General features: G+C 38.0%; 1 protein-coding gene across 1 annotated transcript in view; it reads left to right on the top strand.

Moving 5' to 3' along the window:
• The window catches only part of SLC13A1 (solute carrier family 13 member 1), a 90,133-nt gene that overhangs the window by 19,574 nt on the left and 53,473 nt on the right, over positions 1-17,086 (top strand). The window contains exons 2-6 of the mRNA XM_057304464.1: positions 2,691-2,819; positions 11,938-12,074; positions 14,660-14,847; positions 15,467-15,515; positions 15,597-15,645. Coding sequence (XP_057160447.1) covers positions 2,691-2,819; positions 11,938-12,074; positions 14,660-14,847; positions 15,467-15,515; positions 15,597-15,645 — 552 coding nt within the window. The remainder of the gene's footprint in view (positions 1-2,690; positions 2,820-11,937; positions 12,075-14,659; positions 14,848-15,466; positions 15,516-15,596; positions 15,646-17,086) is intronic.

Raw genomic sequence — 17,086 nt, 5'->3', positions numbered from 1 at the left:
TTCAATTTTATTCATCTTTTCAAAGAACCAGATCTTAGTTGCATTGATGTTTTCTACTGTTTTTTTAGTCTCTGTTTCATTTATTTCCACTCTGATCTTTATTTTCCTCCTTCTACCAACTTTGGACTTGATTGTTCTTTTCCTGGTTCCTTTAGGTGCAAGGTTAGTGTATTTGAGATTTTTCTTGTTTTTTGAGGTGGTAGCCTGCCAACAACTATCTTTCCAATTGTTTCAGATTTCTAGGGCCTAGAGATGCTATCCTCCCTGGTCAGCAGAGCCAGGCACTCATGGGGCATCTCCTCCTCTACTTGTCTGCTGGCTTTAGCAGGGCTGTGAGTGCAGGACATTGAGGTTCCCAGCTCGGACAGGGATGCAGGAGCAGTATACGAGTGGGGCACACCCACTAGTGTTAGCAAGATAAAGGAAGAATGCAAAAATGACACCAACTAGCACCTCTATCCCTGGACAGAGTCCTAATAGGCTCTGCCCCTCTGTGAGACACTCGTTAAGATTAGCAAATGACTCTCCTTCATGTATGGTCTAGGAAATTTTCAAACTGCTGATTTTATGCTGAGTCCCAAGGTGTATAAATTTGTACATGAGCCTTCAAAGAGTAAAATCTGCATTCCCTACAGTCCCATGGTTCTCCTGAACCTAAGTCTCCTTGGTTTTCAAAGTCAGACATTTCGGGAGCTCCTCTCACTGGTGGAGATCCCAAGAGCTGAGGTGCCCGATGTGGGACACAAACTCCTCACTCCTCAGGGAGAAACTCCATATTTTGAGATACCTCTCAGTTGTGGGTCACCATACCACACATGGGGTTTTTGGTGAGGCAACATCTCTTACCTGTCTGGATGTGGCTCTTTTATCCTGTGCTATGAAGGAAACCATTCAGCTAGTTCTTAGGTTTATTTTTCAGAAGAAATTATCTCATGTGTAGCTTTAGATATGTTGTGTCTGTGGGGGGAAGTGAGTTCAGTTCTGCCATCTTGAACCCCAAATCTCAACCATTTTTTAACAATGCCCTAAAACAGCAATACACAATTTTATACCTAGCAAAGTAAAAGATTCTACTAGGAATTTCATTTTTGTTGAGTCTCCCTGTGTTTCTTCAGGAGCTCAGTTGCCTTTCTTTTTCTTTTTCTTTTTCAGTACTTCTTTTTTATTATTATGTTATGTTAGTCACCATACAGTACTTCATTAGTTTTTGATGTAGTGTTCCATGATTCATTGTTTGCATATAACACCCAGTGCTCATTGCAATACATGCCCTCCTTAATACCCATCATTGGGCTAACACATCCTCCCACCCTCCTCCCCTCCAAAACCCTCAGTTTGTTTCCTGGAGTCCATAGTCTTTCATGGTTCATCTCCCCCTCTGATTTCCCCCCCTTTATTTTTCCCTTCCTTCTCCTAATGTCCTCCAGGCTATTCCTTATGTTCCACATATAAGTGAAACCATATGTTAGTAATCCAGTCAAAAAATGGGCAGAAGACATGAACAGACACTTCTCCAAAGAAGACATACGAATGGCTAACAGACATGTGAAAAAATGTTCAACATCATTAGTTATCAGGGAAATACAAATCAAAACCACATTGAGATACCACCTAACACCAGTTAGAATGGCAAAAATTAATAAGGCAGGAAACAACAAATGTTGGAGAAGATGTGGAGAAAGGGGAACCCTCTTACACTCTTGGTAGGAATGCAAGTTGGTACAGCCACTTTGGAAAACAGTATGGAGGTTCCTCAAAAAGTTAAAAATTGAGCTACCCTATGACCCAGCAATTGCACTACCAGGTATTTATCCCAAAGATACAGATATAGTGAAAAGAAAGGGCACATTCACCCCAATGTTCATAGCAGCAATTCTACAATAACCAAACCGTGGAAGGAGCCGAGATGCCCTTCAACAGATGAGTGGATAAAGAAGATGTGGTCCATGTATACAATGGAATATTACTCAGCCATCAGAAAGGATGGATACCCACCATTTGCATCGACATGGATGGAACTTGAGGGGATTATGCTAAGTGAAGTAAGTCAAGCTCAGTTGTCTTTCTAAAAAGCAAAGCAGGAGGCTCTTAACCCCCAGGTCCATGTTACTTAGAAGCTGACTTAGTCTCATCCATGTCCTATAACTTGGCATTGTCCTTCTTTCTCTAGAACAAAGCACAGCAAAAAGTTTGCTCTAGGTTTATTTCTGCCTTTTAGTAGGAAGAGAAGACAGGTATACACTGGTACCAACCAATAGACACCAGGGAATGCAAATAAAAGTCACATATGTCTTGTCCCAGGGGAAAGGCAGTAACTTGACTATTTATGCACTCCAAAAGAGCTGGAAGTGCATTTTATAGGCAAATAAAGGTGAACACAAGCATTCATACACACTGAAAGGAGCACAGAAAATTGATTATACGCTATTATCTGTTTTGAAGGAAATGTGAAAGAAACAATGAAGGAGGATTTTTGTTTGTTTGTTTTGGGTTTTTCATGTGTACTAAATTTTGGCTTTTAGAATCCCTAAGAAATAACTATTTACTGCCCAACTCATAGGTGCGGAGGCCTTCAAGTTTCTTCTTACTTTCTCAGTGACACAGCTCCATTCAGCAAATGTGGTTGTGATTTAAATGATGATTTCCCAGCCTCAGTATTTCACCTCGCATTTTTCCTTTGTTCTTTCCAGGAAGCAGAATGTGCCTACACGCTCTTTGTCGTTGCCATATTTTGGCTTACAGAAGCTTTGCCTTTGTCAGTAACAGCTTTACTGCCTGGTTTAATGTTTCCATTGTTTGGGATCATGGCTTCTAAGAACGTAAGTCCTCTTGCAAATGTTTGTCATAATTAGATTCCTTATTTTGTGCTGAGAAAAGTTGTGTTGAAAGGGAACAAGAGGGACACCCTGGGTGGCTCAGGCGGTTGAGGGACCAACTCTTTGGTTTCTGGTCAGGTCATGATCTCAGGATCCTGAGATCAAGCCCTGTGTGAGGCTCCGCACTCAGTGGGGAGTCTGCTTGAGAGTCTCTCCCTATGTTCCTCCCCCTTCTTTCTCCCTCTCTCTCTCTCTCTCTCAAAATACATAAATAAATCTTGAAAAAAAAAAGGGGGGGGGGAACAATAATCTTGTTGAGAAATGCATGTCCTGCCTTCCCAGGCTGATATCTGTGCCTGGTGTCTCCCTCCCAACAAAAGGACCAACCCTTTCACATCCTGCATTAGCTTTTTCTTTTCAGCAGAATTTGGTCTCACACAGTGTTAGAAAAGCAGTTTTTGTTTTTAATGAAGAAAAAGCTACCCTGTTTTCTTTTCCAGAAACCTGCCATTTCAAAAGATAAAGCCAAATTAACTTTCATGTGTATTTCTATTTTGTTCTTGCTGAGAGGAGTTTATTCATGCTGAGAGGTGTTTCTTACCTTTATACAATCTAAGGGTACCTGTCTGAAGAAAATGGATTCAGTTTCCCATTAAAAGCATGAAATGCATTGAAATCAGAATATCTATCTTCATGCAGTCTCCAGCCACCCAGCACACAACTTCCTAAACCACAGCTGAAAGAGTCTCAGGAAAGATGCCAAGTTCAAGATGCCAGTCCCTGCAATCGATCACCATTGGACTTCTATCTTCTGCCAGAGTCCAATATTGCTATCTTGAGGTTCATCTGTCTTGTAATGTGGGTGGAGATTTTTCTTTGTAATGAGTCCATGATATAGGGGTTTTTTGTCCTGTGGGAGAAGGTATTCTTTTCCTTCTCTTCATGTCATTCTCCCTCATTTTGTAGTTCAAATCACCTTTTTGCATTTCAGATCCATTTTTCTCCTCTTTTCTTACTGCATTTTTCCTTCCCTCCTAACCTTGACTCTTGTTTCTAAGCACCACTGATTGGGAAGAGAGGGCAGCCAGTGCTGACACTCTGCTGTCCCACAGAATCTGGGCTCTGTAACTGAAGAAGTTTTTCAAATTCTCCAATATGCTACATAGCGGTTAGTAAAGGAAATTTTAAAAAGAAAGGATTGGCAAGTTCTCAGAAATAATGTGTCAAGTTATTAACCCCTGTTCTGCTGGCTTGGGTGGTTGTACCTCCAAAGATAATTAAGTTCAACAGTGACATATTTGTCTCTTATGATTTAATAAAAATAAAACTGACTAAATTGACTTTTTAAAAGATGCTGAGATAGAAGCAAGATTAACTGGAATTGGGGCATTTCTGTAGCAATAGGCTAGAGGAAGACGGGAGAAAAAGGGGGCCTAGGAAAGCCTGGCTGGGTGAGCACTGCCGAAGAAATATCTTGGCCTCTTTACAGGATGTGGAGGCCCAGCTAGAGGCAGCAAACTTCTAAGTACTGTCAGCAGGTACATGACTCAGACTGCTGGTACCTGTCCCAGGAGTCCTTCATCCCCTGTAAGTGTCAGCTTCAGACTAATTCAACAGTCATAGAATCTTAGACTTGGAAACACATTCTTCTGGGTCATTTCTTCCTGGGGCAGGGATTCCTCCTCCCAATATTTCTTACAGACGAGATCACTCAGGAAATGATTAAAGGCTTCCTGTGCATGGGACCAGAATACCCCACAAGGAAATACGTATCATTTTTGAAAACTTTGAATACTTAAGTCACTCACCTTTATTGAGCCCAAGTGTGAAACTTAGTCACTTTGATTCTAAACTTTTCTCTAAACATCTACACACACACACACACAAGCACACACACAACAATAACAACAACAAAAACCTCATATTTTTTCCATATGAGAATGTTGCTTGGATGTGAAAATAAATATCATTTCCTCCCTAAGTCATCCCAACTCCAGTCTTTGTGGTTTCCAGACCTCAACTCCCTTTTTTAACCCCACCACCTCCACCTGCCTCGTCTCCACCATCTTCACTCCTCTTCCTGGAACTGCCTCTATTTTGTCCGATTAATACTTACAGATTAAATAGTTAATAAATGTAATGTCTGTCATGTGGTAAGCACTCAATATATATTAGTATTATTATTTGCACATTGGCAAGGGTGAATAGATCACTCTAGAAACATTCTGATTGTTGCAAAGCTAAGTGAGTCTATCTCCCCTCTGGTATTTCAGCCTCAATTCATTTTAAACTTTATGTGACTTCTTTCACCGTAAGCTTAATGGGAACTTACAACAAATCAAAGTCCTTAGGCATTTTAGTATAAAAAACTTTTCTTCAGTCTTGTGATCCTCTTTCCAGATAGGGCAACTGATCTTTTACAAGAAATATCTGAGCAAAGCTACAGGGAAAGGTCTAGAGATTTAGTCAGAAGACCTGAGCTTAAAACCTGATATTCACCACTAATTATTTGTATGATCCTGATCATGTCCCTTAGCAACTCTTTTTTTCTCATCTATCAATAGGGAATGCCACATAATTCAGGGGTTGTTGTAATAATCAAATCAAATAATATTCATGAACAATGATACATACTAGGCATCAAGTATTCTTATGAGTTTTAATATCCACAGTTAAAGGTATTAAACTATCATGCCAGCCTACTGAAGCATATTGGAATCTCAACTCTGCCATTGAGAATAATATGTCTTTAATGTCTTCATCTAAGTTCAGAGCTCTACACAGAGCTTGAAACTATGGTGGCCAAAGAGAAGGCTGTATAGAGCTCTGAAGATATGTTTACATATAAACTTTACACATATAAATGTGGAGGTATACATATGTATATGCAGACATTATATTACATATTTACTAAGTCATTTGATAAATATTTAGGTGCTAGGACACTGCCAGGCTCTTGGGAATATAGCAATGAATAAATATAGACAAAAGTCCTTGTCTTCCCAGGAGAAAAGATACAATAAAAAATATACATTAATGTATAGGTAAATTATACTGAGGAGGTAATTGGTGTTGTGAAAAAATGCAACAAGATATAAATAGGATGATCAGAGTAGACCTCAGTGAGGTGTCAATACCTGAACAAAGACTTACAGGAGATGGGGGAGTTAGTCATGTGGCTATCTGGGGAACAACCATTGCTGAGGGGCAAATACCCACCACAAAGACTTCAAGGCAGGTGTGTGTCTGCAGTGTGATGAGAGCAAAATGAGTGAAGGGGAGAAGGACAGAACGTGATGTCAGGGAGATAATTTGTGGAGGGACTAGACCATCTAGGCCCAAAGTAGGCCACCGTAAAGTTTTAACTCTCAATGAAATGAGACCCTCTAGAGAGTTTTGAGTAGAAGGGTGACATGATCAATTTGACTTTTATTTAAAAGGATAATTTGGACTTCTGTGTTGAGAAACAAGGCAGAAAGAAGGAAATGGGTAGCAGGTTATTGCAATAATCCAGTTGAGAGACCATGGTAATTCAGACCAGGGATAGTAATGGGGATATTGAATATATTGTTAATGTATTTTTAAGATAAAACCAACAAAACTTCCTGTATGATTTTACATAGCATATGATAGGGTGAAAAAAAGGGGGGGGGGCATTCAAGGATGCCTCAGAAATTTTTGACCTGGCAGCTGGAAAAATGCAGTTGCCATCACTCAAAATGGGGGAACGATGGGCAGAGTAGGCTTGTTGCAGAAGAGAGGCTGATGCTGGGAGTACAAAGTTTAACACTAAGTTTGAAATAACTATTTGACATCTAAGTGAAGGCGTTGAGTAGGCAGTTAAATGCAAATGAGTCCGGAGTTCATGAGATAGAGCTGAGGGGAAATATAAGTTTGAGTATCATCAGCATATAGGTGGTATTGAAAGCCTAAAACTTGATGAGGTGATTTAGAGAGTGAGTGAAGATTTAAAACTAACAACAACAAAACAGAGGACAAAGAACTGAGCTTGGTGTGAAGAGAAAGTACTAGCAAAGAAGAATGAGAAGGATAGGTTATTGAGGTAGGAGGAAGGCCAGGAGAGTGTGAGATCCTGGAATCCAAGTGAAGAAATGTTTTAAGGATGAGGCAAAGATCAAATGTGTCAAATCTGTTAATAGGTCAATTAATGTGAAAACTGGGAATTGACCATTGGAATTAGCAACAAAGCATAAATAAATATATTTTAAAACAACAAAATATGTATGATATAATTATTTCTAATCATATGCATTATAATGGACTTTTCTTAAAAATCTCATTTAATTCAAAAACTTGTGAAATATTATTGAACTTTAATGGGTAAGTGTATTGACTTGTAGGAAGGTTGTGAACTGGTACATTATATAGCTAAGAGAGAACCCAGGTGCTCTGATTGCAAAAGTGCATGTTTCTTGACGAAATTCCATTTTGAGACAGAAATATGATTACCTTGATCTTAAAAATAGATTTCAGGAGCGCCTGGGTGGCACAGCGGTTAAGCATCTGCCTTCGGGGGAATGAAACATGAGAGACTATGGACTATGAGAAACAAACTGAGGGCTACAGAGGGGAGGGGGGTGGGGGAATGGGATAGGCCGGTGATGGGTAGTAAGGAGGGCACATATTGCATGGTGCGCTGGGTGTTATACACAACTAATGAATCATCGAGCCTTACATCGAAAACCGGGGATGTACTGTATGGTGACTAACATAATATAATAAAAAATCATTATAAAAAAAAAAAAAAAAAAAGCATCTGCCTTCGGCGCAGGGCGTGATCCCGGCATTATGGGATCGAGCCCCACATCAGGCTCCTCTGCTATGAGCCTGCTTCTTCCTCTCCCACTCCCCCTGCTTGTGTTCCCTCTCTCGCTGGCTATCTCTATCTCTGTCAACTAAATAAATAAAATCTTTAAAAAAAAAATAGATTTCAAATTCCATTAGGAATTTTATTTGACATGCCTATTTTGCCTCAAAAATAGTTGTAATTATCATTTACAAACCAGTAACATTTTCTCTTATTACCTCCTATGTACATAGGCTATAAACAAACACATATGCTTGTGACTAATGTGCTACAAATATGCTAACTACAATGAAACCCAAAGAGTAGGTAATACAATGGAAAACAAAGAATGTGAAAATTCCTCCTTAGGCTTACAATTGATTTCATTTAGACAGTTGGGCTGCAGGCCATTTTTTGTTTACATAGTCCATTAAGAGATCATCAAACTGTGAATCTGAGGGCCAAATCTAGCCTGCTACCCAATTTTTAACATAAAATTTTATTGGAAACACACAAAGCCATTGATCATTCATTTAAATAATGTCTTTGGCTACTTTTTGCTACAAAGACAAGTTGAATAGTTGCAATAGAAACAATAAGGCTCACAAAGTCTAAAACATTTATTATCTGACCTTTACAAAGTCTGCCAACTGCTGACATAATCTAAAGAGATTACAACAAGAATATCTCATGGTCCTGGACTTCCTTCTGTATTTAATCACTTACTAATAATGGCTTACTTCTATGCATTCCATTGTAAAAGAGATAAGAGAAGAGGAAAACTCAAATGTCTATTCATTTTTCAGTAATCAACTTGAGTATCAGGTCCTGTAAGAAAACTTTCCCCATTCCCCTAGAAAAAGGTGGTCATTATTCTTTGAGCCTCAACTATACCTTGAAGAAATATTTTTCATACACCTATGATGCCTTACTGCAGTCTTTGTTAACTTGTTTTTCTCATCTAATAACCTGTAAACTCCTTGAATCTAGGGACTTACTAATTCAGTAACTATTGAGGGCAAATATGTGCCAGACATGTGCTAAATCCATGAATACAATGATCAATAAGATACATCTCTGCCTTCAAAATATGTCTAATCTAATAAAGGGGATAATTAAGTAAATAAATGATCACTATATAGATTAGGATGTGCTCTCACAGAAGGAAGTAGCATCCAACTAAGCTGAGGATAGTCAGGAAGGCATCTTAGAAGAACTGACATCTGAGTTCATCCATGAAAGAAGATTATGGATAACCAAAGTAAGAGAGTCATTCCAGTTAAATGACAGGCAAGTGTTGAAGCATTTCTGTGACTGGAGAATTACACATATAAGGAAAAGTTGGCAGAGCACTGAAAGACTAAGCTGGAAAGGTGAGATGGGACTAAATGATGAAGAGTCTTATAAGACATGTTGGGAGGATTGGATTTGGTCTTAAAAGACATGGAGTCCAGTGAAGGAGCACAGAAAGCACAATGATGTGATTAGATTTACACTTCAGAAAAGTAGCTGTGACAATGGTAAGGGGCAGATTAGAAAAAGACAGAAACAGTAACTATGTGAGAAGCAGGAAGGAGCTTAATTAAGGTAGTAATGTTTGAGTAGAACAAAGTGAACAATTTAAAATATATAGGGGGATGGGACGTCTGGATGGCTCAGTCAGTCAAGTGTCTGCCTTCAGATCACATCATGATCCCGGTGTCCTGGGATTGAGTCCCACATCAGGCTCCTTACTCAGTAGGGAGCCTACTTCTCCCTGCTGTTCCACCTGCTTGTGCGCTTGCCCACATGTGCTCTCTCTCTGACAAATAAATAAATAAATAAAATCTTTCAAAATAAAATATATAGGGGAACTAGAGATAATAGGACTTTGTGACTAATACACACATACTGGAAGTGAAAAAGGAAGCATAGCTGACTCTTAGGTTTCTAACTTGGGCAACTAAGTAGATGGAAATTTCCTCTGCCACAAGAAGGGATATGCTTAGTTTTTAGATCTTTGTGGGAAATTCAAATGGAAATGTCCAGCTGGATACACCAGACGTATCTGTTTGGATATAAAGATTTTAGTGTCGTCAGCATTCATTCAGCAAATATATATTGAATGCCCACTGTGTGCTGGACATTATTTTAGTCACATAGAGTTAGAAATTGTAAGATTCAATCTTCAGGTGTACAAAACAAGAAGACTGGAGACAAAACCCTGTAGAATACCAACATTTAAGAAAAGGGCAGAGGAAAAGTAATTTTCAATGTAGGCCAAGGAGAAAAATTCAGAAAGGCAGAGATAGACCCAGGGAGAAAAATAATGACTCATGAGTCTGTAAACACTAGTAAATTAATAATTTGTAATAATACTAATACTGAGAGTAACGATTGAGAGAGTTGGGAAGGTAGAAGTTTGGGAACAGAGTGTAGACAATTGGGATTTAGGAGCTCAGAGACCATAGCTTATTCACTGGCTCCCTTCCTCACTCTCTCATTCATCCAATATTATTTACTGAGCTCCTTTTCTGTACCAGGACTGTACTAGGTGCCAAATATGCAACAACTAGCAACACAGATTCCTGGTACTCTTAGAATGTATAGTATATTACAGAAGATAAGCAACAAGCAGGTAAACACACTATTTACATAATATAACATGCTATGAAGGAAAGAAACAGGGCTCTGTAATATAGAAAAATAGTAGAAACTATTTAGAAAATCTGGATATTTGAGAATTGAGGTGTGAAGAGGGAAAAACACGTCAGATATTTATAATTACATTCCCTGTTCACATAACAGTTTTGGTGCATGGTAAACACTTATTTGATGTTAGAGTAATTAATAAATGAAATAATAAGGAAATTGATGGAATTATTTTCTATTATGCAATACTATAAAATGTAAAGAGGTAAATACAAACTGTGAAAAACATAATAAATTAACTTTTCATAAAACATAATGAAGAGATCCACTTGTCCACTTTTAATTCCAAAGCTTATTTTTACCCTTTTTAAACTAAGCCAAGCTTAGTAAGCTATATTAAAAATGCTAATACAATTTAAAATAGCAAAATTATCATGAGAACTGATTTTTCTATTCGTTTGTGGTTTTATATTGAAATAGTTATTTTCCAACTCTTGGGGTGCCTGGGTGGCTCAGTTGGTTGAGTGTCTGCCTTTGACTCAGGTCATGATCCCAAGGTCCTGGGCTCAAGTCCCACATTGGGCTCTCTGCTCAGTGGGGAGCCTGCTTATCCCTCTCTCTCTGTCCCTCCCCCCACCCTGCTCGTGCTCTCTCTCAAATAAATAAAATCTTTAAAAAAAATGGTATAAACAAAAGGTATAGTTATTTTCCAACTCTTCTATTCCTTCTACCAGATATTGTTTTTTTAAAAGGATATTTCCTCTTATAATCCTCTCCTTTCAGCACTGCCTTGTGATTCAGTTTAACTAAGCAGGTCCTAAAGTCAGGCCTCTTGAATATCCGTCTCATGAAGTACTACACCTAAAAATTTAAAAATAAGGTTTCTGTGGTTAGATAAGTTTTAAAAATATGTTGTGAATAGAATCCCACTCTGTGAGTGGCAATGCATGTTAATATATAAAGGTTTTGAGTTAGACCTACAGGAAAGAAAGTTCTAGTATTTCAGAACTCTATGTCTTGTAAACTTATTTGACCATAAAATCTTTTTGTTGTTGTTGTTGTTGTTGTTGTTGTTTAAGGAAAAGATTAAGTACCTAACATACCTCAGAGCATTCTCTGGTAAATAGGTTGACCCAAAATGTCTGTACACTCCACTAATCTCTGAATGGTGTTAGCTAAAAATGGCTTAAAATGTTGGCTCCTCTTCAAGGGTGTATTTTTTATAGCAAATAATTATGAAGGTAAAACCATTCGAAATATTTAGGAGTGACACTACAGTTTGGGCATAATGGATGGTAATGAAGACACTGGCGGGTTGGAAACTCAACTTGGACTTTCCCAAATCACTGTTGCTGCCATTCTGTTGCAGCATAAACCAGTTAATCCCAGTTTGGAGATGGAAAAATTAAGGCATTGAAGGCACTTGCCTGATGTTACACAGCTATTTCAAAACCCAGTATCTTGGGTACTCTTTTTTGTATGTATTTTCCCTTAACACTGTTATTTCTGGGTAAGCATATAGAACATAGTTAAATTTGTATTGTCACATACCTACGTTTTTCCTAATAGAAAGATTAAGTAGTTTGAAGGTGAAAGTTAAGAGTAGCAAAAAAGTGTTTTCTTGGGCAATATTATTTTTCCCCCACTGATGTAAGTAATCGTGGGCTTAATTATAAATTTCAGGTGGCATCTGCTTATTTCAAAGATTTTCATCTACTGCTAATTGGAGTCATCTGTTTAGCAACATCAATAGAAAAATGGAATTTGCACAAGAGGATTGCTCTGAGAATGGTGATGATGGTGGGTGTGAACCCAGCATGGTAAGTACTGTGTACTGTTCCAGGTTTACTTTCCAAACAGATCATTTTCTTGCAGAGCAAATAACTAAATAAGTGTAATGCACATCCAGGCGATCATTCATATCGCAGTATAATTCATGCCTTTCTTTCCTCTGCAAATATGAAAGTGTACTGGAGTTGTAGGAAGAAACAACAACTTTCAGGTCTAATTACAGGGTGATTGGAATAAGTGCACACAACCCTCTCACCTTTCATGCACAGTGGGAGTCAAAGCTGAGAATAGCCTTGAACACCAATAGACAAGATTGACAGACTTCAGAGTAGATTTCAGTCCTATCTTGTTTATTTGGCTGATTACACATTCAAGACTTGTTCAAGAGCATCTTTGATCATAGGGAGGATGTTAAGAACCAAGGACAAAGGGGCACCTGGGTGGCACAGCGGTTAAGCATCTGCCTTCAGCTCAGGGCATGATCCTGGCGTTCTGGGATCGAGCCCCACATCAGGCTCCTCTGCTATGAGCCTGCTTCTTTCTCTTCCACTCCCCCTGCTTGTGTTCCCTCTCTCGCTGGCTGTCTCTAAATCTGTCGAATAAATAAATGAAAAATCTTTAAAAAAAAAAAAAGAACCAAGGACAAAGACATTACTGACAAAATACAAATGTGTGCAGAAAAATTCCCAGGTGAGTATTTTTCTTTTTAAATGAACTATTGCAAAGTGAAACAATCAATGAAGAAATTTCATCTACAGAATGTGAAATCACTTAGTTGACTGATTTTGCCCACTGAAATAAGTGCTTTTTTCCATTAAATTAATTAGCTATTTTAGTTTTAATTCTAGCTCTTGTTAAGAACATAGATGTGAGCTAAAAAAAATATATTTCCAGTGTCATAAACACTTGCATGATAGCATTAAGCTCTAAAGTCTTAAGTGGTTCTTCCCTTCTCATTTTTCTTTGAAAATAAGAAAATTTCATTGAATTATATTGCATAGTTCATTCTAGAGTATATCCACATCTGTGTTCATCATTTATGAATCAAATAGTTTTGTTAAATACAAAAAATAACTCAGATGAGACAAATTTTTAAAATATTTGTTACTTAAAATATTTATACTATGTATGTATTGGAAAATTTCACTCTTGAGATGAAATGGTATTCGATGCCTCTCAGGGTGCTATAGAAACGTGTGTCTTTTCCTTGACCATCTGCTCACTGACCACTGGGGATGGGGTAGTGAACTACACAGTGGAGCAAGAGCCCTGTCCTTTATATCACTGAGTGGCTTTGCAATTTAAGGCATTTTCACCACACAGAAGGTTTATCTGCTCACTATCTTTTTTTATAGAAAGATTTCATGTCTTGCCAATGTCTTAAATTAAAGGTATTTCTAGGTTACTTTTTTTTTTTTTTATTCGACAGGATAGAGACAGCCAGCGAGAGAGGGAACACAAGCAGGGGGAGTGGGAGAGGAAGAAGCAGGCTCATAGCGGAGGAGCCCGATGTGGGGCTCGATCCCATAACGCCGGGATCACGCCCTGAGCCGAAGGCAGACGCTTAACCGCTGTGCCACCCAGGCGCCCCTCTAGGTTACTTTTTATTGAGAATCATTTCTTGTTTAAACAGATATCTAAAGAGTTTTATTTTCTTTTACATGTAGAAATTATTCCCCTGGTCTAAAGTTGAAACTTACAGCGTAGCATTTGTCTTGTAGATCTACTTTTAAAGGGAGTCATACAATTTCATAAATGGCTCCATATGGAAAGATGTGCTTCTGAATGATTTTCTGGGATCTCCTACTCAAAAGGGACCATATTTTTTCCACAAGTGTGATTTTGAAAGCTTCTAGATATGATTTAAAATCCTACAGTCTTAGGTGTGTTATTTTTAAGGGAGAAAAACTACTCTATTTATAAGAGAAGACAATGTAATATATCCAGTACTTGACCACAGACAGGAATGTCAAACACAGGAAAGCATAAATAATAGAATCTACAGAAAATTCTGAAACCTCATTTTAGCTAGTAATTTTAACCATTTCCTCCACCTACCATATATTGAACCAGAATAGTCAACAGTAAAAAGTCGATTTAAAAATATTAATTTCTCTCCTTGCCCTCGTGCCTCCTTGGCACACATACTAATAAACTGAGATGTGACCAAAAGATAAAAGAAAGAGTAAGGGACCCTCAATTGAAAAACTGATTGCATTTCATCTACTAGTATTTCAAGGTAAGTGCCATCTGTAAAGGGCATTGAAATATTTGTATAATATTATAAGCTATTCTACCATCTACTGACTTGCAATTTGGTTATACATTTCATCATTTTTCTGTTTTAAGAGAAGATGTTTATGATTCTAGGGAGACAAATCTCGTAAGAACACTGCTCTCCCATGTGCCACTCTGATTCCTATCTGGCTATGACTGTCCTCAGGGTTTGCCATCAGAGAGGAACCCTAACTTCAGTGTGTTTTGAAAAAATTCCCAACTTAAAAACAGCATTCTTTACAGTTAAGTAATACAGAGCTAGTTAAGCTCTGTATGGAGAGCTTATGTATGCTCTCTACGGAGAGCATAGCCCATACAAAAAGCCCTCTCGTTTCAGGCTGACACTGGGGTTCATGAGCAGTACCGCCTTTTTATCGATGTGGCTTAGCAACACCTCAACGGCTGCCATGGTGATGCCCATCGTGGAGGCTGTGGCACAGCAGATCATCAGCGCCGAAGCAGAGGTCGAGGCCACTCAGATGACTCATTTCAGTGGATCAACCAACCATGGACTGGAAATTGATGGTATCACATGTTGATACAGCTGCAGTGGGGTCTAATCATTTGGGCAGTAGGCAGAAACTCAAGAATTCTGGCTTATATTTTATTAACTGTCCATATGTGCATGATATGAATTTAACTTTCTCCTTTCTGTGTTTCCCAATATTATACATTACCCAAATATCTTACCTCCAATTAATGGTCAAATTTACATTCTCTGGAAAAAGAGGAAGAATGCCCTTTGTACCCTCTAGCCACTCTGATGGAACTCACTCTCTCTGTCTCTCTCAGTAGACCCCAGGTTACTCTTTCATACTGAATTGACATTCCTGCATAATAGTGGGAATCTTTTAATTCCTACATTCTATTTGGAAAAAGCATTACATCTGGCTGCAGTTATGTTTGGCTCTGATAAATTGCCGTGATGGAGTATAAATGTTGGGGTGATATTTGTATTTATAAAATATTTTATTAAGATGAATGTTATGTCAGTACAGGTGAATTTGTTTTCAGTTTCTAGTAATGCTTCCATCTTACACACACACACACACACACACACACACTTTCTAGTAATGCTTCCATCTTACACACACACACACCGATAACACTTTAAATTATTTTTCTTTTATTTAATGTTTTGCAGAAGGTGTTGAAACAAATGAGAGGAAAGAGAAAACCATACCAGTTCCAGGGTAAAGAATATTGACATTTTGATTAGGATTTTCTAAATTACATTTTAATAAAATTATAAACTGGGTCAATTTACTTTTCAGATACAGTAATGATGCAGGAAAAATTTCAAGGAAGACGGAGCTGGAAAAGGTACATTAAATGTGATTCTTTGTAAATAATTATATGTGAAATTATATTAGATCTGCAGTTAAAAAATGTATGCATTTTATTTTTTATTTTTAGAGAGGGAGGGGGAGGGGCAGAGGAAGAGGGAAAGAAAGAGTCCTAAGCAGGATCCACGCTCAGTGTGAGCCTGTTGTGGGGCTCGATCTCATGACCCTCAAATCATGACCTGAGCTGAAATCAAGAGGGTGATGCTTAACTAACTGAGCCACCCAGGCGCCCTGAGATGTATGCATTTTAAAATCTGTTACTTCCTTCCTTGTCTATAAATTACTTTGCTTGCCTAAATCAAAGCATGGTGTAATGGTTTGATAAGCCCTCATAGATAGACATAGACTAAAATCAACATTCTGATAGAGAACATTTTATGCTTTGAAAATTAGCAGCATTATTTTCTTTTTTTACTGAGTTCGTGGTGATGGGAGTTAGCATATGTAATTTAAAGAAATATAATTCCAGTCTCAGAATATTGTTTCATTTTTTTATTAAAATCTTATCAGCCTGATAGCCTGATTTTCATTAGGACTATCCTCATTTCCCTCAGGTTATAAACTTAGAGCAACTCTTATTCGTGTAATTACAATCCAGTTATCTTTAGTGTCCCCACTAAAAAATTCCGTGTGGAATTTATGAATTGCTACTGTCAAATACAGATGGAGGAGTTGTTGTAGTCATTCTAGCTATTAAAGGAAGGAAGGAGACTTTTGTAAACTATCCCATAGAATTCATTTCCCCAGAACAAATCACTATAAAAATTCTATACTAAGTTGTATTGGGAGCAATAGATCTTGAGACCACTGAAAAATAATCCTGCATAGAAATAGTTTTCCAGTAACCATGGCATTAGGAATAGGAGGGCGGGGCATATGTTCCTTCCTCAGGCTATAATGCATTTACATGCAACTCAGTAGGAGAAAGAAAACTTTGTTATTTACAGAAATCTTCAAGGAAAGAGTGATTTCTCAGTAAAGAGAAGACAAATAGCAAAGATAAGTTTTAAGCCATCAGCTACAGGGTTTTAAAGATGAGAATTGAATATATATTTCTGAAAACATTATCACCCTTAGGAATAGAAGTAATTCTTTTAAAACAAAATCAACAGCATGGGAGGTATATTACAGAAGAATACATTAAAATGAGCTTTAAAAATTATGAAAATTGACAAGCATAAACAGAAAGAATATCCTTGCACTCAGTAACTTTCTCACGGTCATCTTTAGAAACCCAGTTTTCTGGCATGATGCCTAAATTTTAGGTCAAGCCCCTTCAAATTGATTTGATGCCCAACCCTGTCCTTGGCATTGTAGAAAGTGCCACTGATGAAAAGACCTGTTCCTTGCTGTAAGCTGCGCAGAGTCTAGTGGGGGAAGATGGACTTAAAAAAAAAAAAGTGTGACGGAAATCCTAC

The sequence above is a fragment of the Ursus arctos genome, unplaced genomic scaffold (assembly GCF_023065955.2).
Source record: "Ursus arctos isolate Adak ecotype North America unplaced genomic scaffold, UrsArc2.0 scaffold_3, whole genome shotgun sequence".
Taxonomy (NCBI): domain Eukaryota; kingdom Metazoa; phylum Chordata; class Mammalia; order Carnivora; family Ursidae; genus Ursus; species Ursus arctos.
This window is presented reverse-complemented; position numbering and strand designations above follow the sequence as displayed.